The sequence below is a fragment of the Lithobates pipiens genome, unplaced genomic scaffold (genome assembly GCF_037356315.1).
Source record: "Lithobates pipiens isolate NorthernLeopardFrog02 unplaced genomic scaffold, aLitPip1_a1.2 Scaffold_18, whole genome shotgun sequence".
Taxonomy (NCBI): domain Eukaryota; kingdom Metazoa; phylum Chordata; class Amphibia; order Anura; family Ranidae; genus Lithobates; species Lithobates pipiens.
In genome coordinates, this window is record NW_027507758.1 from 399,670,809 (window position 1) to 399,697,375 (window position 26,567).

Here is a 26,567-nt window from a genome sequence, read left to right on the forward strand (position 1 = left end):
GCTGATATTAAGCATTTGCATGAGTATTGTATTCATGCAAATGCTCTGATACTAAAACTGATACCTTCAGACTCAGGTTCACATATATACGGGCCGGTTTGTAGCATGAACCAGTCAGGTCTGGTTCAATTTCATTCAATGGTTCAGGTGCAATTCCAATGCAAATTGTAGTTTATGAGATTACAAATCACATCTAAACCAGACTGAAATTGCAAAGGATTATTTTTCAAATCGCACTGCGGTTGGCCCACATATGTGAACAGGCTGTAAAAAGTCACTGAAACACACAAGAAAACTTATGTGAAGCTGATGTCTCTGAAATTGAAATCTGGGCAGTTTTCCCATCAGTTTTCATGCATGTATGGTGTGAACAAGCCCTACAAAAAACTATGACACTAAAAATAGGTATCAGTATTTCATATCAGCGAGAACCTGAGAAAAAAGCATCAGTAATTGGACTCAGTCTTAAAAAAACTGGTATCCTTGCACCCCTACTATATACCTAAGCTGTACCAAGGTCAACATTAGGGAAAGTGTGTTTGGGGGTAAAGGAGAGGTTTCCTGCTGCAAACTGAAGTGGGGGGGGGTACATTTTAAAGTAATTTCTAATTTTGGCTCTAAACAATGCACTATTATTATGTAATTTATTAAGAAAGTTTTCTTACTAGTCAGTCAAACGATAACTATCTGTGCAGGAATGGGGAAAATGTTCAGCACATCTCCTCGTCAACAATGAAAAGAAGATTCAGACTGTTGTGTCCCAGAATTGCAGTATCAGTAAAGGTATGTTCATTAAATCTGGTGAATCCCACATTCACCATACTCCATATTTGTTCTCTGGTAGCAATCCCTCTATTGTCCACATTTTGGTAGCTCTCCCTTGTACATACTATGTTCTCTGTCTCCCTCCATTGTCCACATTCTGGTAGCTCTCCTCTTGTCCATACTATGTTTTCTGTGTCAGCTCTCCCCCTATTGTCCACATTCCGGTACATCTCCCTTGTCCATATTATGTCCTCTGTCAGCTCTTCCTCCATTGTTCACATTCTTAGCTCTGTCTTGTCCATAATATGTTCCCTGTCAGCTCTTTGTTCACATTCTTGTAGATATCCCTTGTCCATACTATGTTCTCTGTCAGCTTTCCTTCCATAATCTACATTCTTGTAGCTCTCTCTTGTACATATTATGTTCTCTCTCAGCTCTCCCTTCATTGTCCACATTCTGGTGGCTCTACCTTGTCCATACTATGTTCTCTGTCATCTCTTCCTCCATTTTCCACATTCTGGTAGCTCCCCCTTGTCCATACTATCAAGACGTTTTTCAAAAAGTAAATGGACTTTTCAGGCGCAAATATTTCAATTATAAAAAGTGTACATCTTTAATTATATATATACACACACACACACACACACACACACACACACACACACGCTATCTCACAAAAGTACACCCCTCACATTTTTGTAAATATTTTCTTATACCTTTTCATGTGACAACACTGAAGAAATGACACTTTGCTACAATGTAAAGTTCTGAGTGTACTTTGCTACAAGGTAAAGTTCTGAGTGTACAGCTTATATAACAGTGTAAATTTGCTGCCCCCTCAAAATAACTCAACACACAGCCATTAATGTCTAAACCTCTGCTACCCTCTTGGAAATGGAGTTCACCAGAGCTTCACAGGTTGCAACTGGAGTCCTCTTCCACTCCTCCACAATGACATCATGGAGCTGGTGGTTGTTAGAGACCTTGTGCTCTTCCACCTTCCATTTGAGGAGGCTCCATAGATGCTCAATAGGGTTTAGGTCTGGAGGCATGCTTGGCCAGTCCATCACCTTTACCCTTTGCTTCTTTAGCAAGGCAGTGGTTGTCCTGGAGGTGTCTTTGGAGTCGTTATGTTGGAATACTGCCCTGCGGCCCAGTCTCCGAAGGGAGGGGATCATGCCCTGATTCATTATGTCACAGTACATGTTGGCATTTATGGTTCCCTCAATTAACTGTAGCTCCCCAGGTCAACCATTTCATGGCCAAGTGGGAGGAGGACATCATTGATGCCACCAGAAGGCCGGAGGTGGCCCAAGGGCGAGGTACGAGGGAATACTGTCCTGCGACCCAGTCTCTGAAGGGAGGGGATCAGTATGTCACAGTAAATGTTGGCATTCATGGTTCCCTCAATGAACTGTAGCTCCCCAGTGCCAACAGCACACATGCAGCCCCAGACCATGACAGTCCCACCACCATGCTTGACTGTGGGCAAGACACACTTGTCTTTGTACGCCTCACCTGGTTGCCGCCACACACTATTGACTCCATCTGAACCAAATAAGTTTATCTTGGTCTCCTCAGACCAGAGGACCTGGTTCCAGTAATCCATGTCCTTAGTCTGCTTATCTTCAGCAAACTGTTTGCTGTCTTTCTTGTGCATCATCATTAGAAGAGGCTTTCTTCTGGGATGACAGCCATGCAGACCAAATTGATGCAGTGTGCAGCATATGGTCTGAGCACTGACAGGCTGACCCCCCCACCCCTTTAACCTCTGCAGCAATGCTGGCAGCACTCAAATCTCTATTTCCCAAGACAACCTTTGTATATGACGCTGAGCACATGCACTCAACTTCTTTGGTCGACCATGGCAAGGCCTGTTCTGAGTGGAACCTGTCCTGTTAAACCACTGTATGGTCTTGGCCACTGTGCTGCAGCTCAGTTTCTGAGTCTTGACAATCTTCTTATAGCCTAGGCCATCTTTATATAGATCAACAATTCTTTTTTTCAGATCCTCAGATAGTTCTTTGCCATGAGGTGCCATGTTGAACTTCCAGTGACCAGTATGAGAAAATGAGTAATAACACCAAATTAAACACACCTGTTCCCCATTCCCACCTGAGACCTCGTAACACTAACGAGTCACATGACACCGGGAGGGAAAATGGCTAATTGGGCCCACTTTGGACATTTTCACTTAGGGGTGTACTCACTTTTGTGGCCAGCGGTTTAGACATTAATGGCTGTGTGTTGAGTTATTTTGAGGGGACAGCATATGTATACTGTTATATAAGCTGTACACTCACCACTTTACATAGTAGCAAAGTGTCATTTCTCCGGTGTTGTCACATGAAAGGATATAACAAAATATTTAAAAAAATGTGAGGGGTGTACTCACTTTTGTGAGATACTATATCTCCTCCTTTTGATCATGTCACCAATGTAGTTGAGGATTTTGCAGAGCATTGTTGGCACCTTCGCCTCCCTCTTATTCTAAGGCACAAGGTGAGGAATTACTGCCAACTAGTTTCACACTAAAACACACTTCCTTGGGAGCTTGACCGTATGATGCAAAGAGAAAATTGACTTTTCAGGCACAATTATTTAGATTTACAAAATGTGTACATCTTTATTAGTTTTATCTTTGCAAAACTTCTGCCCAGAATTAGTAGGACGTGGCATAGTGTATATCATGTGGTGACACAGTTTTTCTCTAAATATTCTTGTCCATGCTATATAGGTTCCCTGTCAGCCGCTCTCCATTATCCACATTCTTGTAGCTCTCCCTTGTCAATACTATGTTCTCTGTCAGCTCTCCCTCCATTGTCCACATTCTGATTGTTCTCCCTTGTCCATACTATGTTTTCAGTCAACTCTCCCTCCATTGTCCCCATTCTAATAGCTCTCCATTGGCCATACTATGTGCTCTGTCAGCTCCTCTCCATGCATGGGCGCCCGCAGGTAGGGGCAAGGGGGGTCAAGTGCCCCCCCCCCTGGAATTGGTGATCAGATCTTAAATTCAGCACAGTTGTGTCGCTATCGGGGCTTCCTGCCTGCTCCGTTCCTTCCCTATTGGCCATAACTGAGGGCCAATCAAAGGATACTAGGAGAGGAAAGCATCATGGGACATCTTGCTTGTCTGAACTTTTGTGTTTTCTAGTATCTCTGCAGTTCCGTGCTCCCCATTCTCTATAATGTTATCCATTCTGTGGTATGCTTGGATTGTACATTGCACTGTCCCCTGCCTGCCATAGCGGACATGAAGTTCAGTGCTAAATATCTCCTAACATTTCATATGCAGTTCTCTATGTGCTCAGACCTGCCACATAATAGTAAGTCCCACCACTTTGGCTAAGTTATATCCAGGGATTTTTTTTTCCCTCAGAGTATAGGTGCAGGTACACCCTATTCTGAGTCACCCCTTGTCTCCACCCCCTACCCACCTCAGAGCACCTTCCCTTGGTCTCACCCCCTACCCACCTTCCAGTATCGCCCTTTTTATAGAATAGAGAACCAAGTGTAATTTTGTGGGGCTAATTAGTTTGTATGGAAGGTGTTAATTAAAACCAGAAAATCATTCAAATAAATCGCCTGCAGCCAGAAAAAAAGAGACCCCTACAGCAACAATAGACCCTTCGCCAGCAACAATTGATCTCTCAGCAGCCAGCATCAGGAGACCTCTCCCTCAACAGTAGAATCCCCCCATCAACAATAGACCCCCCCAGCAACATTAGACCCCCCCCCAGCAAGCAACATTAGATCCCCCACCAGCAACATTAGTTCCTCCCAGCAACAATAGACCTGCCACAAAAATAGATCCCCCAGCAACAATTGACCTGCCGCAACAACAGATCCTCCTATTGACAATAGATCCCTTAGCAGCCAGCATCAATAGACCCTTTAGCACACCCCATTATCTCTTGCCGTTACATACATTCATTGCTGGCGGTGCCAGGACTGTGTTCCCCATGCTTCTGCTGAAAAAAAGCCCTGGTTATACCACTTGTTGAAGGTGTGTCATGACTACAGCAAACAGCTGCACCATGCTTTCACCCATCAGAAGAAAATATATAAACTCAGGAGGGGGAAATGATGGCTCATACATGACCCCCTCCACCCACTGCATCAGCTATGTTTCTGCCACCTATATTTTCACTTATTAGTCCATGACAACTTTTTTTCTCTGCATCCTGTCCCAGTGAAACATAATTAATTGCTGCTGCAGCTGTCTTTTATTTACCTTTCAGCAACAATCAGCTATCATAGCCCTGCCAATATTCTCCTTACTGCCCTCCTGCCATGCTTAGCCCCACCCTACCTATTTTCTCCAGGGCTCATGATCACATCAAGCGTTTTTTTATTATTATTTTTTTACATAACAAACATGTTATACTTACCTCCTCTGTGCAGTTGGTTTTGCACAGAGCAGCCTGGGTCTTCCTATTCTTGGCTCCCTCTTTGCTACTCCTGGACCATCCCTCCTATCAAGTGCCCCCATAGCTAGCAGCTTCATATGGGGGCACCCGAGCCGAGTTACAGCTCCATGTGCACATTCAGAGATGGAGCCCCAACCCGGCCCCACCCCACCTCTCCCCCGTTTGGCTAACTGACTTTGACAGCCGCGGGAGTCAATGGCGCTGCTGCTGTGTCACATCCAATCAAGAGGAGAGTATTGGATGGCTCAGACTCTCGTGGACATCTCTGGAGAGAGATGGGGCTCAGGTAAGTATTAGGAGGTGCTGAGAGGGGCTGCTACACAGAGAAGGTTTTTAATCTTAATGCATAGAATGCATTAAGATAAAAAAAAAAACTTCTGCCTTAACAACCCCTTTAAGTCTTCTCTTCTTGTTTTCTTTGTCCTCAATCAGCTACTCTATGTGACTAAGTAATACTTGTCCAACTAAAATATCATTTGATTGGGCAGTAATGAATACTGAAGTGTTATGTGTCACTTAGAGGCCAAAAACGATTCAGTCTACTCTATAACTCCTCATTCATGAACGGCCACACATGGGTAAAAATAAATGTTTCCTAGCCTAGTTTGCCTTAGGCCGCGTACACACAGGCGGACTGTTCGCCCAACCTTGTCCGCTGAACAGTGTTTGGGCGGACAGTCCGCTCGTGTGTGGGGCTTCAGCGGACAGTTTCAGCGGACAGTTGGACGAACAAGGTCTTACGGAAATTCCGAAAAACTGTCCGCTGAAACAAGGTTTCAGCGGACTGTTCGCTCGTGTGTAGGCTTGTTCGGCCAACTAAGTCTCGCGCATGCTCAGAAAGGATTTCCACGTCGGAAGGTTGCATTGCAGTGTATTGGACGTCGAAATTTTCGTCATCGCGCACGGTTTCAGCAAACTGTTCGTCCGTCGTGTGTGGCCATGTCCGTCCATGCTAAGTTTGAGCGGACTGTTTGCCGAAACTGTTGGACTGACAAAGTTGGGCGAACAGTCCGCGCGTGTGTACGCGGCCTAAGGCCCCTTTCACACTGTCAGACCGTTCAGGTCCTCCTTTCAGTTTTGTCGGCGGACCTGAACGGGCGCACCATTTTAGTCTATGGAGCGACGGATGTCAGCGGTGACATGTCCGCTGACACCCAACCTGGTCCGATCCATTAAGATCAGACGGATGACCCTACGTTTGCATCCGTCCCTGGCGGATTGGATCGGGGTGAGATCTGATGAAAATGGGCATGCTATCCGTTTTTGTCCGATCTCTCTATTGCAAGCAGCGGCGCTCGACAAGCCCCTCCCTGCTCAGTGAGCAGAGAGGGACCTGTCATCCGCCAGCTCAGTGGAGATCAAAGGAGAGATCTCCCGCTGAGCTGGCAGACTCTGGCGGACTCCATGGCAGTGGATCCAACTGGTATGAATGAGGCCTAAATTGTATAGCTTATAGCTACCAAACACTGCTGTAAAGAATCTTTTCAATCAGCAGGTAGGGGGATCAAAAATTGCCAAACATATACAACTACAAACTAAACAGTATTTAATACATTTTAAAGTGGAAGTAAACCCTGATGAGTTTACTTCCTCTTTCATTCCCTGCAAAGGCAAAGCATAATGGACTACTATGCATCGCATAGTAGCCCATTATGTGTCACTTACCTGACACAGGAGCCAGCGAAGTCGCCGCTGTCACCTGTAGTCCGCCGCATCCATCTTGCTGGTGGCGTCTCGCAGATCCGCCGCTGTCATTCGGCGAAGCCGCGATGACGTCACTCCCGCGCATGCGCACGGGAGTCGACACGCGCGGCAGCTCCATTCTTGGAAATGCCGCGCTCAGTGCGCCTGCGCGCCGCTGTCTACGGCACATGCGCCGTAGACAGCGGTGCCCGTTTTCGGGCAAATATCTCCTAAACCATATAGGTTTAGGAGATATTGCTTGGACCTACAGGTAAGCCTTAATCTAGGCTTACCTGTAGGTCAAACTGGTTTGTAAGGGTTTACAACCACTTTAATACATTCTTCAGTGTTACTGGTTGAACGAGATAGACTTGTGTCTTTTTTTCAAAAAGACTAACTATGTAACATTTGAACAGACTAATTAATACACTTGTTCAGAACCAGTTGATTGCTTTCAGCTATATTTTAAATGATAGTTTTTTAAGTAATCAAATTTTGGGAAGGATGGCAGGGGAGGAAGACCATGATATTCTGTATAATAATAATTTGTAATTTTTATACAGCAGGCACAACACTGTGCTACTTTTCATTAGATTTTGTGTAATTTCAGGTGAGCCCATACACACCAGGATGGTCAGAGGCATATACAGTGCACTGTTGTGAATGGGCTCTAAAATGTTAACAGGACTCATTGTAAATTAAAGTAATATGTAATTTCTTTTCTTCAGTGCCACTGGAAGCCCATGTGACTGCAATTCATCATCAATGCCTTGGTTGTCCTCATCCAATAGACACAAACAATGAAGAAATACTGAACTATGTACACGTTGCTATTGAAAAAATGAACAGGCAAGGGAGTCATCTATACTACTTTGATTTGGACCAAATAGTGAATGCCACTGGCCAGGTCTGTACAATACAAAATTATTTATTTTAAAGGAAAAAGTAATGTTACTCATTAGGTCCACAGAGCAAAAAAGTTCAGTTAAAGATAATCAAGGTAATAATATTATACTGCATATTGACTTACGGTTTAGATTTCCAGTATTACAAGTATTACACTGTTAGATGCCTAAAGAAAACCTGATTAGCATGTCTCATCGTCTCAGGAAAAAGTAAATTGATTGGGTTAGGCTGGATTTCTTAGAAAACAGCTCTTGTTCTCAATAGACAAAGCTGGAGCAAGAGTGTCTTCTGAGTACATAGACATGTAAGCAGATGTTGGGCTGTGGTTTAAACACAGACCTGAAGGTGGAGTTGTGCCATTTCTTTGAGTTAGCAGGAGCCCATTGGGAACTAACTTGGCTTCTATTATGGGCTCCAAGGTAGACATCCTGGGGGAGCTAGCGTCTCATGATGGATGCCAAAAATCCTGTGAGATTTGGGCAGCTATCTTGCCCACAGTGTGGGAGTATGTTAGGAATACAGCCCAGCTGTATAAGCAGAGAGAAGGAGCAATGTTATGGAGAGATATCTGATGAGGAGGGAAAGAGTATTTTTTACCTTTGTCTTTTCTGCCTGCTTCTTTGAGTGGTCTTCTGCTGGCAGCCAGGATTTTGGGGATTGCAAAATGACTAAGTAACATGTTAACTCATGTTAACCCTGCTGAGGAGCAGGGAAGTGCTCTTCGGGCATTCTGTGGCCTGTAAGCTCATGTTATATCACCACAGAAATAATGCCTTGTTAACTAACATTACCTTTTCTGCCTCAAAAAGTGTATACAGACAAAAGAGAGCCACTGTGCTCAAGCCTAGCCTCCAATGCAGGTAAACAAGTTACACTAGTGCTCAGGCAACCTCCGCTGTAAGCAAGGTTCAAGCAAAGAAGGTCCAGCAAAAGTTGGCCCATGGCAGGATTCAATAAAACATTAGAAGGCTTTATTGGAACATAGGGTTAAAATACAAAGAATGAGACCAGCTTACGTATTTAAGCCTAGCAGCCTTAGTCATAGCTGCGACTAATGCTGACCATACATGTATCAAAATTTGGCTGATTCAGCAGAGACCAGATTAATATTCGATCCATGTATAGGTAGGCTGGTTTTACAGAAGTCGATCTACCAATTGACTTCTGTACAACCACCCTGTTGGGTTTTCCCTATCGCTCAGTGCCACCAGCTATAGCTAGTAGCACTGGTCAGTGTATTCTGATGATGGTGAAGGAAGGAATCCTCTGTTCACATCGAGTGTGTTGATGGGAATTTTTTTTTTTTTTTTTTTTCATTCCACTCAATGGTTGAAAAAAAAAATGAAGCATGTATAGATGCCTAAGATCTCTTGGCTGAAACACATAAGCAGGTCTGTTTTTACAGATTTTAACCCTATTTTCCCATAAAGCCTTTATACTTTTATTAGATCCTGCCATGTGTCGACTTTTGCTGAACTTTCAAGAAGTGTAGTGACATGTTTGTAAATATTTTATTCTATCTTTTCATGTGACAACACTGAAGAAATTACACTTTGCTACAATGTAAAGTAGTGAGTGTACAGCTTGTATAACAGTGTCAATTTTCTGTCCCCTCAAAATAACTCAACACACAGCCATTAGTGTCTAAACCGCTCGCAACAAAAGCGAGTACTTCCCTAAGTGAAAATGTCCAAATTTGACCCAATTAGCCGTTTTACCTCCCCGGTGTGTTGTGATTCATTAATGTTACAAGTAGGGATGAGCTTCGAGTTCAAGTCGAACTCATGTTCGACTTGAACATTGCCTGTTTGTCTGTTCACCGAACAGCGAACAATTTGGGGTGTTCGCGGCAAATTCGAAAATCCGCGGGACACCCTGTACAAGTCTATGGGAAAAATCGAAAGTGCTAATTTTAAAGGCTTATATGCAAGTTATTGTCATAAAAAGTGTTTGGGGACCCGGGTCCTGCCCGTAGGGACATGTATCAATGCAAAAAAAAGTTTTAAAAACTGAAGTTTTTTTGGGAGCAGTGATTTTATTAATGCTTAAAGTGAAGCAATAAAAGTGTAATATTCCTTTAAATTTCATACCTGGAGGATATGTATAGTATGCCTGTGAAGGGGCGCATGTTTCCTGTACTTAGAACTGTCCCTGCATAAAGTGTAATTTCTGCAGGAAAAAGTAATTTAAAATCACTCGCGGCTATAATGAATTGTCGGCTCCCCGTAATACAGAAAACAGTCATTGATAAAAAAAAGTGTGGGGTTCCCCCAAATTCAATTGCCAGGCCCTTCAGGTCTTGTATGGATATTAAGGGGAACCCCACTTCAAATTAAAAAAAATGACGTGGAGTTCCCCCTAAAAATCCACACCAGACTCTTTATCCGAGCACGCAACCTGGCAGGCCACAGGAAGAGACGAGGGACGAGGGACGAGAGAGCGCCCCCCCCCCCTCCCGAACCATACCAGGCCACATGCCCTCAACATTGGGAAGATGCTTTGGGGTCCTCCCCAAAGCACCTTGTCCCCATGTTGATGAGGACCAGGGCCCTGGCCGGTGGTTGTGGGGGCTGCGAACGGGGGGCTTATCAGCATCTGGAAGCCCCCTTTAACAAGGGGACCCCCAGATCTCGCCCCCCCGTTTGAAATGGTAAGGGGGTAAAAAATTACCCCTACCATTTTGCAAAGAAAGTGTAAAAAACAGTTAAAGACACACACACCGTTGGGAAAAGTCCTTTATTAAAAATAAAAAATAAAAAAAGATTCCAGTGGTGGTAATCCACTCTTGCTATCCAGCGACGGATGATCATCTCTTCGGGGTCCAGCGATGGCTGATCTGATCCAGCGATGGGTGATCTCTCCCTCCAGCACAGTGCATCCATCCTCTGTCCCCACCGGAGACACTGCAGGAATCCCGGCAGCCTGACACTTCTTAACTGAGGAGGGTGGGCCACCCGTCCCCTGACCCCATCCCCCTTGACACAAGGGGAAAGCCGGGCTTCCCCAGTGACGTACGGGTGACCCCACCCCCTCTGAAGTAATGGAAACCTGCGTTACATCAGAGGGGGCGGGGTCACCGCACATCATTGGGGAAGCCGGGCTTAATGGCAGTGCTATTAATTGTTAATGACACCCTTACCCACCCTGAGATGTGCATATTCACATGCACCAAAATTTCGAAAAAGGGTTACACCTTTAGCATTAGGCTTAATGACCACAATTGTAGGCAGGATTTTAAAGCATGCCCCTTTACCTCCCCAGTGGGCAGCATTCAGCAGAAGTTACTGTGGATTTGACCTCAGGGGGGCGTGATATACATATGATTGCTGCCTCTATTTACATATCAATGCCATGGTCAGCAGCTATTTAAAAATCAATGCAGGTTATTTACATGTAAACACAAGGTCTGCAGTTGAGTCATCTGTACATGGCAATAGGGCAGAGCTGGGCAGCATTAGTAACAGAACTGGGCCCCACAAGAATGATGGGGCCCAGGGCAACTGGCCCTTTTGCCCTGCCTTAACCACTTAAGAATAAAATGGTGGTCGTTGCAATACTTTCTGTCACACCGTATTTGTGCAGCAGTCTTACAAGCGCATTTTTTTGGGGAAAAAAATACACTTTTTTTTTATTAAAAAATAAGACAACAGTAAAGTTAGCCCAATTTTTTTTATATTATAAAAGATAATGTTACGCAGAGTAAATTGATACCCAACATGTCACGCTTCAAAATTGTACCGCTCGCGTAATGGCGATAAACTTTTACGCTTAAAAATCTCCACTACATTTAAAAACTTCTACAGGTTTCATGTTTTAACTTACAGAGGAATTCTAGGGCTATTAATTATTGCTCTCGCTCTACCGATCGTGGTGATACCTCACATGTGTGATTTGAGCACCGTATGTATTCGGTTCTGCATGCAAGCTCATCGGGACGAGGCGCGTTTAAAAGAAAAATCTTTTTATTTATTTTACCTTTTTTATTTTTACACTGTTTAAAAAAAAAAAAAGTCCTTTTTATTCCTATTACAAGGAATGTAAAAATCCCTTGTAATAGAAAAAAGCATGACAGGACCTCTAAAAAATATGAGATCTGGGGTCAAAAAGACCCCAGATCTCATATTTAGCCTAAAATGCAATAGAAAAATTGCGGGGGGGTGGGGCTGAGTGATACACTCGGTGGCTATGGCCGCCGAGTGTATCACACGGGAGTGCGCCCGCAAGCTAACCCCCTTGGGAGAGCGCTTCCCAGAGGGGTGAGGTTAGTTCTTGCGGGGAGGGAAAAATTTACAACCCCTTAATTGATAGGGTTTAAATACATTTTAATTTAGCCTTCAGTAATATTTGCCTGTTCATCCAGTCCCTTGTCATTTCTGCTTCTAATCAATGGCCAGTATACTGTACACTAATTTGTCAACTACTTACCTGTGCAACTACATATTTAACCTGGATGGTTATGTGCAAGTAATGGCCTTGCATTGGAAATGCTACCTACTTCTCCCTGTGAAGTTGATGTGCAGCAGGTTAAAGGAATTATTGAATGCTACAGCTTTATCATCTTCCCGCTTCACTGCAGTGTCTGAAATTTAGAAGGATGCCTTTTATTGTGCCGAGAACATTCTGTAAACCAAGTCCAAGTGTGCATTCACACTAGTTTTTTTTTTAATGCAGATTGGAGTACTCAAAAACAAAACCCATAGCTTTTGTGTATACTTTTTGCTAAAAATTCGTGTTTGCCGCATAGTTGCACATTGCCTGTATTGTTATAATTGTTATTGACAGACCTGTTGATTGCACCAGCATTGCCATGAAATATGCAAGACTGTGTAGGCTTCCAGTTATTAATCATATTTATTCAACTCCAAAATTTTGTGATGAAATCATGGGCTCATCTTGAAAGGTATTGAAGTTATAAAAGAAAATATACATTTAACACTTCTGATTAAAGGGCCTCTGATTGGGTTTGAATCTGTCAAATCGTAATTTAAGGGCAAAAATAAACCCAAACCATTTTAAAATTAAAACATTTCTCACCTCCTACTTCAATGTAATACTCTTGACTTGGCTGAGAATTATCTAGAACAAAAAAGAAAAATGGTTTGGAAAATAACCAGGACTAATATTAGTGTTGCGCCTCCTCCTAGAGGTCTCACCAGACTATACATGGTAAGCAGACTTTTGGCACCCTCTGCTGGTCAATTATGTTATCGGTCTTGCCATTAAAGTGTATCTAATAGCTAAACCTTTTTTTTGTTTTGGATAAAGTAATGAAGAGATAAACCTGCCATCATTTCCTTGTGCCCTCTGTTCCCCCTTAGATAGATAGATTAACTTCTCTGTTTGGCCTAGTGACCATTATCACCAAGACAGGAAATTAGGGGAAATACAAAATTAGAGTTGTCACTAGAGCAAAAAGTGAGGATACATCATTCATTAGGGCAGATGTTCAGATAACAACTTAGTAAGATGATAATATTGTTTTACTTAGCAGGGGTTTTCCTTATTTTTGTTTTTAAATGTTCAAACCAGGGAGCGAAGGGAAATTCCCACAGCGAGACACTGACAGTAAACTTTAAAATGATACTAAACACACAATGTTTAATTTACATTGGGGGAGATTTACTAAAACTGGTGCAGCTGTGCATGGTAGCCAATCAGCTTCTAACTTAAACTTGTTCAATTAAGCTGACTGGTTTCTATGCAGAGATGCACCAGATTTTGCATGCATCAGTATTAGTAAATGTCCCTCATTGTCTCTTCTCTTTCTATATGTGGATGATGGCACTAATTATTTTAATTTAAAAAATAATATAAGTACCTTTTTTCCTAATGATATACAGTGGTCACATGACCCTGCTCTTTTAAGAATACAGAGTAAAAATAAAAAATAATAGCAATAAACTGTTTTAAATCACAGTACAAATATTTGAAATCAAATCTTTATTATTTTACATGATGTGTCAATAACATGATGTGGGTGGATTTCTAATAGTCACAGCCTGTGTCTTAGAATAAGAGGGAGGCAAAGATGCCAACACTGTTCTGAAAAATCCTCAACTACATTGGTGACATGATCAAAAGGAGGAGATATCGTATCTCACAAAAGTGAGTACACCCCTCACATTTTTGTAAATATTTTATTATAGCTTTTCATGTGACAACACTGAAGAAATTACACTTTGCTACAATGTAAAGTAGTGAGTGTACAGCTTGTATAACAGTGTAAATTTGTTGTCCCCTCAAAATAACTCATCACACAGCCATTAATGTCTAAACCGCTGGCAACTAAAGTGAGTACACCCCTAAGTGAAAATGTCCAAATTGGGCCTAATTAGCCATTTTCCCTCCCCGGTGTCATGTGACTTGTTAGTGTTACAAGGTCTCAGGTGTGAATAGGGAGCAGATGTGTTAAATTTGGTGTTATCGCTCTCACTCTCTCATACTGTTCACTGGAAGTTCAACATGGCACCTTATGACAAAGAACTTTCAAAGATCTTAAAAAAAAAGAATTGTTGCTCTACATAAAAATGGCTTAGGCTATAAGAAGATTTCCAAGACCCTGAAACTAAGCTGCAGCACAGTGGGCAAAACATACAGTGGTTTAACAGAACAGGTTCCACTCAGAACAGGCCTAGCCGTGGTTGACCAAAGAAGTTGAGTGCACGTGCTCAGCGTCATATCCAGAGGTTGTCTTTGGGAAATAGACGTATGAGTGCTGCCAGCATTGCTACAGAGATTGAAGGGATGGGGGGGGGTCAACCTGTCAGTGCTCAGACCATATGCCACACACTGCATCAAACTGGTCTGTATGGCTGTTGTCCCAGAAGAAAGCCTCTTCTAAAGATGATGCACAAGAGAGCCTGCAAACAGTTTGCTGAAGACAAGCAGACTAAGGACATGGATTACTGGAACCATGTCCTGTGGTCTGATGAGACCAAGATGAACTTATGTGGTTCAGACGGTGTGAAGCATGTGTGGCGGCAACCAGATGAGTACAAAGGCCAGTGTGTCTTTCCTAAAGTCTAGCATGGTGGTGGGAGTCTCATGGTCTGGGGCTGCATGATTGCTGTTGACACTGGGGAGCTACATGGAAAAATAAAGAAGAAACTCCGCTACGGTATACAAATATGCTCACGCTGCAAATACAGCTAAGGGAAAAAATGATCCCTATGTAAACCTATTGGAAGCTGCAACCTTACTATAAAACATAATTATAGTGCAAAAAATAGAAAAGAGATAAAAAATTTGCGCTACACCAATGACACACCAATGTCACAAATGTGTCTGTGATATTACCATTAGTCAGAAACACGCTGCCTGACTCAAAAGGAGCAGCGCGCTTCTGATGTGTAAAACCCAATGTGCTAATAATGAATAATCAAACATAAATAAAATATCATGCATATACCAGTGATAGTATTGACATTAGATAATAATTAAGAGTCCCCACAAAATTAATAGTATAGGACAAATTAATAAATAAAAAAAATACCTAAAAATTGAAACCTAAAAATAAATACAAATACGTGAATAAAACCATAAAGCCTACACCCGTGCAGACTATACACAATAAATTATATATCAGAGTCCATCAGTGAAGAAAAGCAAATCCAATCTTCAACTGTGAAACGTGTTCAATCCACCACCAATGTGTGAAGATTCACTTCTTACTGGAACTATATGACCCCCCCCCCCGTTTACAGAGGGTTACAGAAGGCATATACTGATATATATCTCTTGGGCCCTCAAATGCTCCTACTGGTCTCCTTAATGCACGCTTCCCAGGCCTTAGATGGTATACACAGCGCTCCTCATATCATCCCGTATGGACCAAATCTTGTTGACATTATAGTTGGCATAAAAAATATAAATGCTCCAATAGTGTAAAAACCTCCAATTTATTTCACAAATAAAAGTAGCAATTTCCCTTACAAAATCATAGATGTTAGAAGCTTAAAGTCCGTTGTGCCGGCCGGCACACACTCCAACAACCCATACTTCCTGGATCTCCAATCACATACACAAGGTGAAGTCAGCGTGTCACTCCACCCTGCGCATTTCATAATAGAGTTACGTTGTCCAGGGGCACGGGCGGCGCTCTGCATCACCTCCCTTTATGTGGCCACCGCCAAACCAAGCCTCGCTCTGAGTTAAAACGTAGCTATGTCTATTCAGACAAGTGCAGCACTCGCGATATCCACCGATATTACCCAGCAGGACTATAACGGTACTGGCTCCCTGCATATATTAACCATCCATAAAAAACAGACTCAAAATACTGTTTAAAAAACGAAAATTTATAAAAAAGAGGGAGATATAGGTAGGACTGTGAGTCCATCTCGTGTCAGACTAACCAAGTCACAACACAAGGGAAAAATGGTCTCAAAGTATGTCCCCCTCCGCTGATCTAGCAGCGGAAATGGGCCAAATCACCACTAGGGGACACTACCCTATATAAATCCTATATCTATCTACTGATAAAAACATGAAAAGCAGTCGGAGTTGCAACCTATGCGTACCCAGGACAGAATCCACTGTCCCGTTCCCATAGACAACCTCCAATGGTATAAACTGCACCAAAAATGAAATTTTTCACCTAAAGAAAAAAAAATTTATAAAAAATTTGAGATTGTCTCTGTTAAAAATATGATAAATAATGATCCAAGGCCCTATAATGCACCACCAAAAAAAAAATATTGAATAATGGTGCACATATATTATTTGATCTCAAAAAACCCTTGTAGATATTATAATCCGCTACATGACATAACCAACAGTAACAAAAATCCTCATAAAAATAATATCAATTAATTCCCGATGCTCAAAAAACTCAGAGTGGGAGGCGAGGCGGTAAACCAGCCTTAATATATATACTGACCGCATTGTCATATAATTTGACATATCCAAACAATTTAATACAGTATCATGACCAAAACATCATGGCCGCAGTCGTATAAAAATAATGTCACACCCCATGGACCATTCATCAGGTCTCAATACACCTACATATTATAGATGCATTCATGAGTTGTTGATGAAAGCATTTACATCTGTATCGACGTTAAGGCCAAAGGGAACATAGGTTTTGAGTCTATGTATCAGGCCATTTCCAGCTTTGAAATTTCTCTAACAAGTGACCCACCTCTCCAATGGGGCTTATACTTATCGATACCCATATACAGTGTGTTTGATGGGTCCCTGTTATGCTTCTGATCGAAATGCCTTGATAATGGATGTTTATCGAAACCTCTTCTGATGTTACTGATATGCTCATTCAATGTGACTCGGAGGGCCCTTTTGGTCCTCCCTACATACTGTGGGCCACAAGAGCACTGTATGAGGTAGACCACCCCCACAGACGAGCATGTAATGAAGGGTTCAACTTCGTAAGTTCTAAAAGTGCTAGTAGACATGAAACTGCAGATCTTTCTTTCCTTACACCAATTCAATGTACACACATGACAATTTTTACAGTACAGTTTTTATAGTACCCTGTAAGGTTCTGGAAAAAACACCTATTCATCTTGGGCGGATCCTGTACACTGGGTGCGATCATACTGCTTAAAGAGGAAACCCCTTTGAAGATGACGCATGGTTTCTCGGGTAAAACAGCTCCAAGGACCTGATCACTGGTTAACAAATGCCAGTGTTTCTGAATCAGGCCCTTGATGCTGCGGTGCTGTATCGAAAAAGTAGTGATGAATGGTAAATTAGTCTGAGTGTCCACCCTCTGAGACTCTATCCATCAACAGTACCGACCTATCCTTCTCACGTGCCGTTTCCACTGCATTGAGAAGAGTTTCACGTTCATAACCCTTTTCCAAAACTAAATTAGCTTGACTATTGAATGTCTCAATTTCTGTACAATTATGACTCAAAGGGACAGCTTCTAACCACGGTCCGTAATGACAGCTGTCCATAGGGATGTATGAGTTTCTGTCTGTTGACTTGAAATGAGTTGAAGTGACAAAACTGTCACCCACTACCTTTTAATATTCAAGTCAAGAAAGGTGATTTCTTCTAGACTGGCCTTGAAATTCAACTTAACCCCTCAGTCATTGTCATTCAAAGTTGTCATGAATGTTTGTACATCTGGTTTGCTGCCATCCCATAGGAGGAGGACGTCATCGATGTACCTCGCCCATAGGACCACCTCCGGCCTTCTGGTGGCATCAATGACGTCCTCCTCCCACCTGGCCATGAAAAGGTTGGCCTGGGGGGCTACAGTTAATTGAGGGAACCATAAATGCCAACATGTACTGTGACATAATGAAGCAGGGCATGATCCCCTCCCTTCGGAGACTGGGCCGCAGGGCAGTATTCCAACATAACGACTCCAAAGACACCTCCAAGATGACCACTGGCTTGCTAAAGAAGCTGAGGGTAAAGGTGATGGACTGGCCAAGCATGTCTCAAGACCTAAACCATATTGAGCATCTGTGGGGCATCCTCAAATGGAAGGTGAAGCAGCACAACGTCTCTAGCATCCACCAGCTTTGTGATATCATCATAGAGGAGTGGAAGAGGACTCCAGTGGCAACTTGTGACGTACTGGTGACCTCCATGCCCAAGAGGGTTAAGGCAGTGCTGAAAAATAATGGTAGCCACACAAAATATTGACACTTTGGACCCACATTTTCACTTTACTGTACTCACTTTTGTTGCCAGCGGTTTAGACATACATAAACCACTTATGGACTGCCCGCCGCAGTTTTACATCGGCTGTTTGAAGGAGGATATCATTGTTATGGCAGCAGCTAGCTGCCATAACCCCAGTATCCTCTTCTTCAGCAGGTAGTCCACCACAAGATAAAAGTAGTCTCTGTGGCGTATTCGCCGTGAGATCACTTTTATCGGCAGTGGGAGAGGGCTTCCCCTCAATCCCGTCCTGTCTCCTGTTGGGTATGAAGGCAAGCGAGGGGAAGATGGTCCCCACCCATCTCCATAACAATGCAGGGTGGAATCGACGTCAAAACATCATTTCCACCCACAGCTCTTTCTTAAAGGGCCTTTTAAATAAAAAATGTAAATGACTATTTTTTTTCTTTTTTATTGCATTTTAGTGTAAATATAAGATTGGAGGCCTTTTTGACCCCAGATCTCATTTAACAGGTCCTGTCATGCTTTTTTTCTACTACAAGGGATGTTTACATTTCTTGTAATAGGAATAAAAGTGACAATTTTTTTCCCCCGACAAGCTTGCATGCAGAAGCGAACGCATAAGTGAGTAGCACCCGCATATGAAAAGGATATTTAAACCACACATGTGAGGTATTGTCGCGATCGGTAGAGCAAGAGCAATAATTCTAGCCCTTCTCTGTAACTCAAAACATGCAAGCTGGAGAATTATTTAAACATCACCTATGGAGATTTTTAAGGGTAAAAGTTTGTAGCCATTCCACAAGCGGGGGCAATTTTGAAGCGTGACATGTTGGGTATCAATTTACTCAGCGTAACATTATCTTTCACAATATAAAAAAAAATGGGCTAACTTTACTGTTATAAAGTAAAGTGTATTTTTTTCCAAAAAAAAGTGCGCTTGTAAGACCGCTGAGCAAATACGGTGTGACAGAAAGTATTGCAACGACCGCCATTTCATTCTCTAGGTCAGTGATGGCGAACCTTGGCACCCCAGATGTTTTGAAACTACATTTCCCATGATGCTCAACTACACTGCAGAGTGCATGAGCATCATGGGAAATGTAGTTCCAAAACATCTGGGGTGCCAAGGTTGGCCATCACTGCTCTAGGTTGTTAGATTAAAAAAAATATAATGTTTGGGGGTTCCAAGTAATTTTCTAACAAAAAAAATGTTTTTAACTTGTAAACAAAACATCTCAGAAAGAGGCTTGGTCCTTAAGTGGTTAATGGCTGTGTGTTGAGTTATTTTGAGGGGATAGCAAATTGACACTGTTATACAAGCTGTACACTCACTACTTTACATTGTAGCAAAGTGTCATTTCTTCAGTGTTGTCACATGAAAAGATATAATAAAATATTTACAAAAATGTGAGGGGTATACTCACTTTTTTGTGAGATACTGTAGGGAACAGCAGGACCAACCAGGATTTTTACAAAATAGAGAAAACAAATCCCATAGTGAGTGTGTATCAACAACATGTAATACAGCACTTATTAATAGTTTTTTTCATAATGTGGGTTTAGTGGCACTTTAACTAAAGATGCGTTTTAGCCCTTCAATGCTCTGGCTAAAGTTTTGTTTTTTCATAGATTTTAAATTACTTTAGAATTATTTGCTGAAAGGAATGCTACTAAAATTTGATTTATACTTTTATCTAAAACCTTCCATTGACAATAAAAAGCAAACAAACGTAGTCACAATGCAGTCTCCCTCAGGCTTATCTGCAAGGCCGGTATCTTGTCATATAACGTCCTCCATCCGATAGTGTCCGCTGTGTACTGCGCATGCGCAGTACACAGCAACACAGATTCCGAAAATTGCCGAGGATGAACGGCGCCTGCGCCGTGAGTCCAGGTTCTAGCCCCACCATCCAAGTGGACATAGAGTAGGAATAAAAAAGAGGCGAGCGCAGCTAGCCCGAGCCCGAAGCGTGGCGAGCAAAGCTCGCCCGCGAGGGGCCCTCTAATATTCACAACCCTATGTCCGCTTGGATGGTGGGGCTACCACCTCCACTCACGGCGCAGGCGCCGTTCAGCTTCGGAGATTTTCCGAAGCTTCGTCTGCTCCGTACTGCGCATGCGCAGTACGGCCCGGACACTATTTGATGGCCGGACACTATATGGCAGAACACCAGATCTAGACTGTCTAATCTGGGGATGCAGTAACAAAGTAATTGGGACATATGATCAACACACTTTAGAGTCCCCCCTTCGTATCAGAGTTCCACATCACAACAGAACCATCTGTCCCTCCTTCACAAATTATCCTACCTTCAAATCTTCAACATGGATGCTTAAACATTGCTCATAGGTGAGATAGAGAGATACAAAGTAACATTGCTACTTTTGTATCTACTCTGTTTCATTCATCTTCAGATCAAATCAACAAGCTTCTCTCTCCCCCTACACATCAGAGTCCCCCTTTGCATTAGAATTCCCCTACACATTAGAGTCCCCCCTTCACTACGGAGTCCTACCTTGGGGCCGGGCACTGTTCAACCATGCATTACTGAGACTGAGCAGTGCCCCTCAGCACCTCACCAATGTCACTGGTCCTGGGGGAGCATGAATGAAATCTGGGGGGGGCTCAGATCACCCCAGCACCCCCTAGATCTGGCCCTGCTTATCTGTCTACCAATGGCTCAATTAACATGCTTACATGGCTAAGCTAGGTGTGCATGTTTATTCCATAAAGAAGGAATGGGATAGCTGATGTTAGATATCCAGGTACAATCAACAGACAGAAGACTTGTCTATATTAGTTTGAATTGGACCAATGGGCATCACCATACTTGAACTCCTCACTGTGCTCTCCCATTCCCGGGCCCCAGTCCTCCCCCTTTCAGGTTTCCCCCCAAGCGACATGCTAGGGGGAGAACCTTTGGGGGAATCCAGGATGGAAAAAGATCTGGGGTTCTGAAATTGGAATAACTTCTAAACTAAATATTATCCAAGGGTGGTCATGGATTCCCTCTAGTTATTCCATAAATGTATTGATTTGTCTACTCCTATAATTAGCTAGTCTGTTAAAACTCTGATAGTTACTGTTGATAGCACAATAATATATGGTTAGAGTCTTATCTATTTCTCATGAAAATAGGAAAACTCTAACATGACAATACTAAAGGAATTGCAAAGCATATAACAACAAGAACTATCAAATATACTTATCGCAAAGCTGTCCTTAGATACAATATCCTCAGCTGAGCTTGGGTTGGTGAGAGAGTAAGCTCTATCTCAGGCAGCCCTTTTATACTTCAATCATATACCATCCAGACCCAACCCCATTGCCATCCCATATAGACTTTTGATGAATCACAATATTTACGGGGCAGTCCTCCTCAATATATTATATTACTGTCTGTCCTGTTGTATTGGTCTCTAGGGGCAGCATTGTCCATGTATCATGTCTGTGTATCCTGGGTCAATCTTCAAAGCCTGTTGGTCCTTTGATCTTTGTAACCCACCTTCATCAATTATCTCTGCAGCAAAGACCCTCTTTGAAGCTCGCTTGCATAGCGTTATAACATCAGATGGTCCGGATCCAAGCTTTTGTTCAGCTTTTATGGAGGCCTGATGTCTTCTTTCATATATGCTACAAAGCTTGGATGTGCAACTTGTTACATTCCAGACCTGGTAGCAACCAGAAAAAACATCAGACTTTTACCTTTTAAAGCCACGGAACTGCAAGTATCAGCATGGCTGATCTTTGGGAATAGGAAACAGATATGTAACGGATCTATGACAGATCTATCTAAAACTCTGGCCACATCTTGAGTATGTCATCCAGTTCTGCTCACTAGCCCTCAGGAAGGATATTCTGGAACTAGAGAGAGCCCAGAGAAAGGCAACAAAACTAATAAGGAAACTGCAGTACCACAATTACAAGGAATGACTACAACCATTAAACTTATTCACCTTGGAGAAGAGTCACTTGAGAGGAAATATGATAGCAATATACAAATACCTGAGTGGTGATTCTAGGATAGGGAAGAACCTATTCAGTTTAAGGGAGCTTAGAAAGATATGTGGCCACTCATTGAAATTTGAGGAGAAGCTGTATAACCTTAAACTACGTAGAGGGTTTTCTACTGTCAGAGTGGTAAGGATGTGGAACTCCCATCTGCCATCGGTGATGTTAGCGGGAAGTGTAGATAGTTTAAAAAATACTTTTAGATGGGCATCTTAACCCATCTAAAATATACAGGGATATGGGCTTTATTATTGCCAAAAACACACACAGACCCCCACACAGGTTGAACAGGATGGACTGGTGTCTTTATTCAACATTTACCAACTATGCAACCTTTCTAGCAACAAGTCAGGACAGGATGATACCATCTCTGGGAGTTTATCAGTCAGACTTCCAGAAATATATAACTGGCTTACCCCTATAGCAAATGCATTGTTCAGCTTTAGTCAAAACTATACAGTTTATTGTTATCTACAGATACAGCTTACCTGCATGGGTAGTTTTTTGGTAAATGATGCATTCACAGCACTAGGGTAAAAAAAAGTACCATCTCCCCAGAGTGACAATGCTGCTGTCCAAAGGGGTCTCCATTGCTCCTTTACACAGAGTGGAGGCGCCCTAAGACATGAAGTGGGTTGCTAACCAGATCAGCAGGTAAAAATAGAGAAAAGCCAACTATCCCAGCTACCACATTTAAGGGTAAGCTATCATATATTACATTATTGTTTTGGGGTTTAAAGCCGCTAGCTTTTCAGTCATTTTCTGAGTGAAAAAGAAAATAATTTGCAATATTTGCATCCATTCCAGCAAAAATAATAGTGGTCTGAGATCTTCTGACCCAAGGCCAATCCTTTAATTCAACTCCAACCACTCCAACTAGTGCAGGCTGTATTAGGGGACATGCAGGTTGAGAGGAGCAAACTAGAAAATTGGGGCTGTTCTCCCCAAGTCCGTTAGATGCTACTGAAAGCCTAAAAGTAAATTACAAGGTAGGTCTATGCCAGAGTGTGAGATAAGTATGTCAGATGTACCAGTGAAGACTCCTTCAATCATCTGCATCTAGAAATGTCAAACATCCTGCAGTTAGGATTGCATATGGGTTTGGGGGTAAACACCCTCAAGGTAGACATAGAGGCCTTATCAGCCATAAGCAGGCACTTGCTAGGTATCATATCAGCTGATTGTCCAGTTTATCAAAGCATGTATGAAGTCCTCTTTCTAACATGGTACTTATCTTAGGTACTTGGTGTTTTGACCGACCTCTCCTTTCCACTCAAAAGACTCCTGCTCTTTATTGAATCTCATACTGAAGGCAGCCTTCCTTATGGCCATAACTTCCAGCTTAAGAGTGACAGAACTGCAAGCAGTGGGGTGCAGAGGGCCTTTTTTGTGTCTAATTCACAATTAGGTGGTTTTGCAAATTTGTTTCACATTCTACCTGGCTCAAGACGTGGTGCTGCTGTAATTTCAAGATGTGGATTTTGGGCTTCCAAAGTGTATGTAGAATAATGGGCATGGTTCTCAAGATGTATGTTAAGAGGACTGCAAAGGCTTACAGCATGCTTACACTTGAAAGGGGTATACAGGTTCCACAAGGACAATACCAATTTGGCTCAAGCTTATATCTTCAAAAGGGGTTGACCTTTCAGTGAGTCTAAACAGTTTCACTGTCTGGGGCATCCTGCAAAGGCATTTAGCCAGATATCATCTGCAGGGAAGCAACTTGGACATCATATGCTACCATGCTTGTGGCAGGGAAGCTGGAAAATTTGTATACTTTCCTATTGGTAATTTATATTTCCTGGCACATAAACATGACAGCATAGAAGTACCATCCTTATTTGCAGCTTGTATCATGACTAGAATTCAGGTGGCTGAGTGTGGTTTACACTTATAGGGTGGTTGGTGCTATTGAGTAAGAGGAGATGGATCTTGGCTAACTAGGGAGCAGAAAGTGAGGAGAATATGCCTTTAGCAAATCAACCCCAGTAAAACTGCAGCTAAACTGCCTGTTTTACTGCCCCCTGGCCACCAGTGAGAAAGAGCCCTAAGAGGGGAATCTCATGTAAGGGGGAACTCTTCTGTAACGAGGAACTCTGTAGGGTTTACCTTTTTTGTTATTTTTTGCTTTGTTTTCATTTAGGTTTATTTCTGTTCCTTTTTTTGGCCTATGAATGTGTGACCCTCTTACTGAAAATTCTGGATAGTTCTGCTCTAAACTAATTCTATTTAAGTTTTATAAAGATGTGAACTTGGACATTTGTCTTTTTCCAACCTAGTTAACTATGTAATTGTATCACTCTTGTCGTCTTATGCTTTAGGTGGTGAGTGGATGGGACTACAATATACACTATTTGGTTAGAAAGACAAACTGCTCAAAACGTGATTTTAAAACCAAAGATTCAAATGAGTGCAAACTTGACAAAGAAGGGGTATGTTTCTTTAATAATCATGATATAAAATAAACATACATAAAAAGTAAGTTATGTTCAGTGATTTGACATATAGCTTAAAAATCTCACAGCTCTTCTATGTAGATTCCAAATGATAGCATATAGGGGGGTTATTTGCTAAAGGAAAATCCACTTTGCACTGCAAGAGACCTTGAAAGTACAGGGGCTGTAGATCCGAGGGAGACATGCAAGGAAAATAAAAAACAGCATTTTAGTTTGCACACGATTGGATGATAAAATCATCAGAGCTTCCACTCATTTCAGATCTACCCCTTAGATTTACAGCGACTGCACTTCCAATTGCACTTTCATTGCACGTTCAAGTGCACTTGCAGTGCAAAGTAGATTTGCCTTTCGTAAATAACCCCTATAGTGTAATTGCTAAATTCAATTAGGTACCAGACTCTTCTATAACTAGTTGGAAACATTTTATTTTTTGTCTATGTTGAAGTTTATTATGTGTAAAATACTGCGGAAATCACATGGAAATATAACTGCTTACTGATCAACAGGGAATGAGCTTTATATATACATTTAGGAGCATGGCACCAAACATCCAGCTTAAGGTCCAATGACTCACAAGCAAGTAGGCATTATCTGTAAGAGTGTGATTTTGTTTTTAGATCAGATTAGGGGCTAGGACTTAAAGTGGTTGTAAACCCTTACATATACCCAATACTGGCCTCAGGCGATACACAGAGATAAAACAAATCCTCCTACATAAGATGTATCTGTCTATCGACAGTCCTCTCTTCTCTACATTTGTTCAAAGTGCTGAAATATAAAGCTTCTCTCAGATGTCAGAAAAAAGGGATGGAAAGCTGAAGTTACACTCTGCAGAGCTCAGTGAGGAGAGCTCTGATTTCTGATTAGAGGGAAGAGACACACCCCTCCACACAGCACACTGACAGCCTCAGTTATGGCTCCTATCTGCTTGTGATCTCTCCTCTGATCTCTCCTCTGTCACCTTTTTCCTCTTGGTGCCAGGAAAACTTGTCAGAAGTGGCTCATGCTGATAGCAGAGGCATGAAGCAGCAGACAGAATTTACACTTACTGCTTTTAAATGAGATAAGTACAAACTATAGAAGGATCTGAGGTGTCCATATTTCATATTTGAGGTTTACAACCACTTTAAATTCAACCAATTAAAACTACTGCAGCTTTGGCATGAGTATACTGTATTGTTTGATATAATAGAAAAACAAAAATTAATCTTCATGACTATAACAATGCATCTGGTCCCATTAGTATATTTAGATAATATGCCACATGACTGCATATTAACCACTTCGGGACCGCCGTATTGCCAATGTACGTCAACACAATGGCACAGGCAGGCAGAATCACGTAAATGTACGTGATTGCCTTCTAGCGGGTGGGGGGTCCGATCGGACCCCCTCCCGCTAGATACGGCGGTCCCTTTCGGTGCCGGAGCGATCGGCGATGAGGGGATGGCCGTTGGTTTCCGCCCATCCCCTCTCGATCGCTCCTGGCCAGTGACGAACTTCCTCCCCTGTGAAAATGTAAACACAGGAGGAGGAAGTGATGTCACACTCCTCGTGGCGGTCTTTTTGAACCGGACAGCGAGGAGTGAAGACGCAAGTAAGTGCACCAACAGTCCACTGACACATAGGTACACACAGGCACACATTTCACCCCAGTCACCCCCCGATCACCCCCCCGATCGGCCCCCCGCCCCCCCCAGTCACAGT

General features: G+C 42.5%; 1 protein-coding gene across 1 annotated transcript in view; it reads left to right on the top strand.

The window, feature by feature from the left end:
- Positions 1-26,567, top strand: part of KNG1 (kininogen 1) — a 73,785-nt gene that overhangs the window by 16,100 nt on the left and 31,118 nt on the right. Inside the window, exons 3-5 of the mRNA XM_077487880.1 lie at positions 696-783; positions 7,610-7,788; positions 24,723-24,833. Coding sequence (XP_077344006.1) covers positions 696-783; positions 7,610-7,788; positions 24,723-24,833 — 378 coding nt within the window. The remainder of the gene's footprint in view (positions 1-695; positions 784-7,609; positions 7,789-24,722; positions 24,834-26,567) is intronic.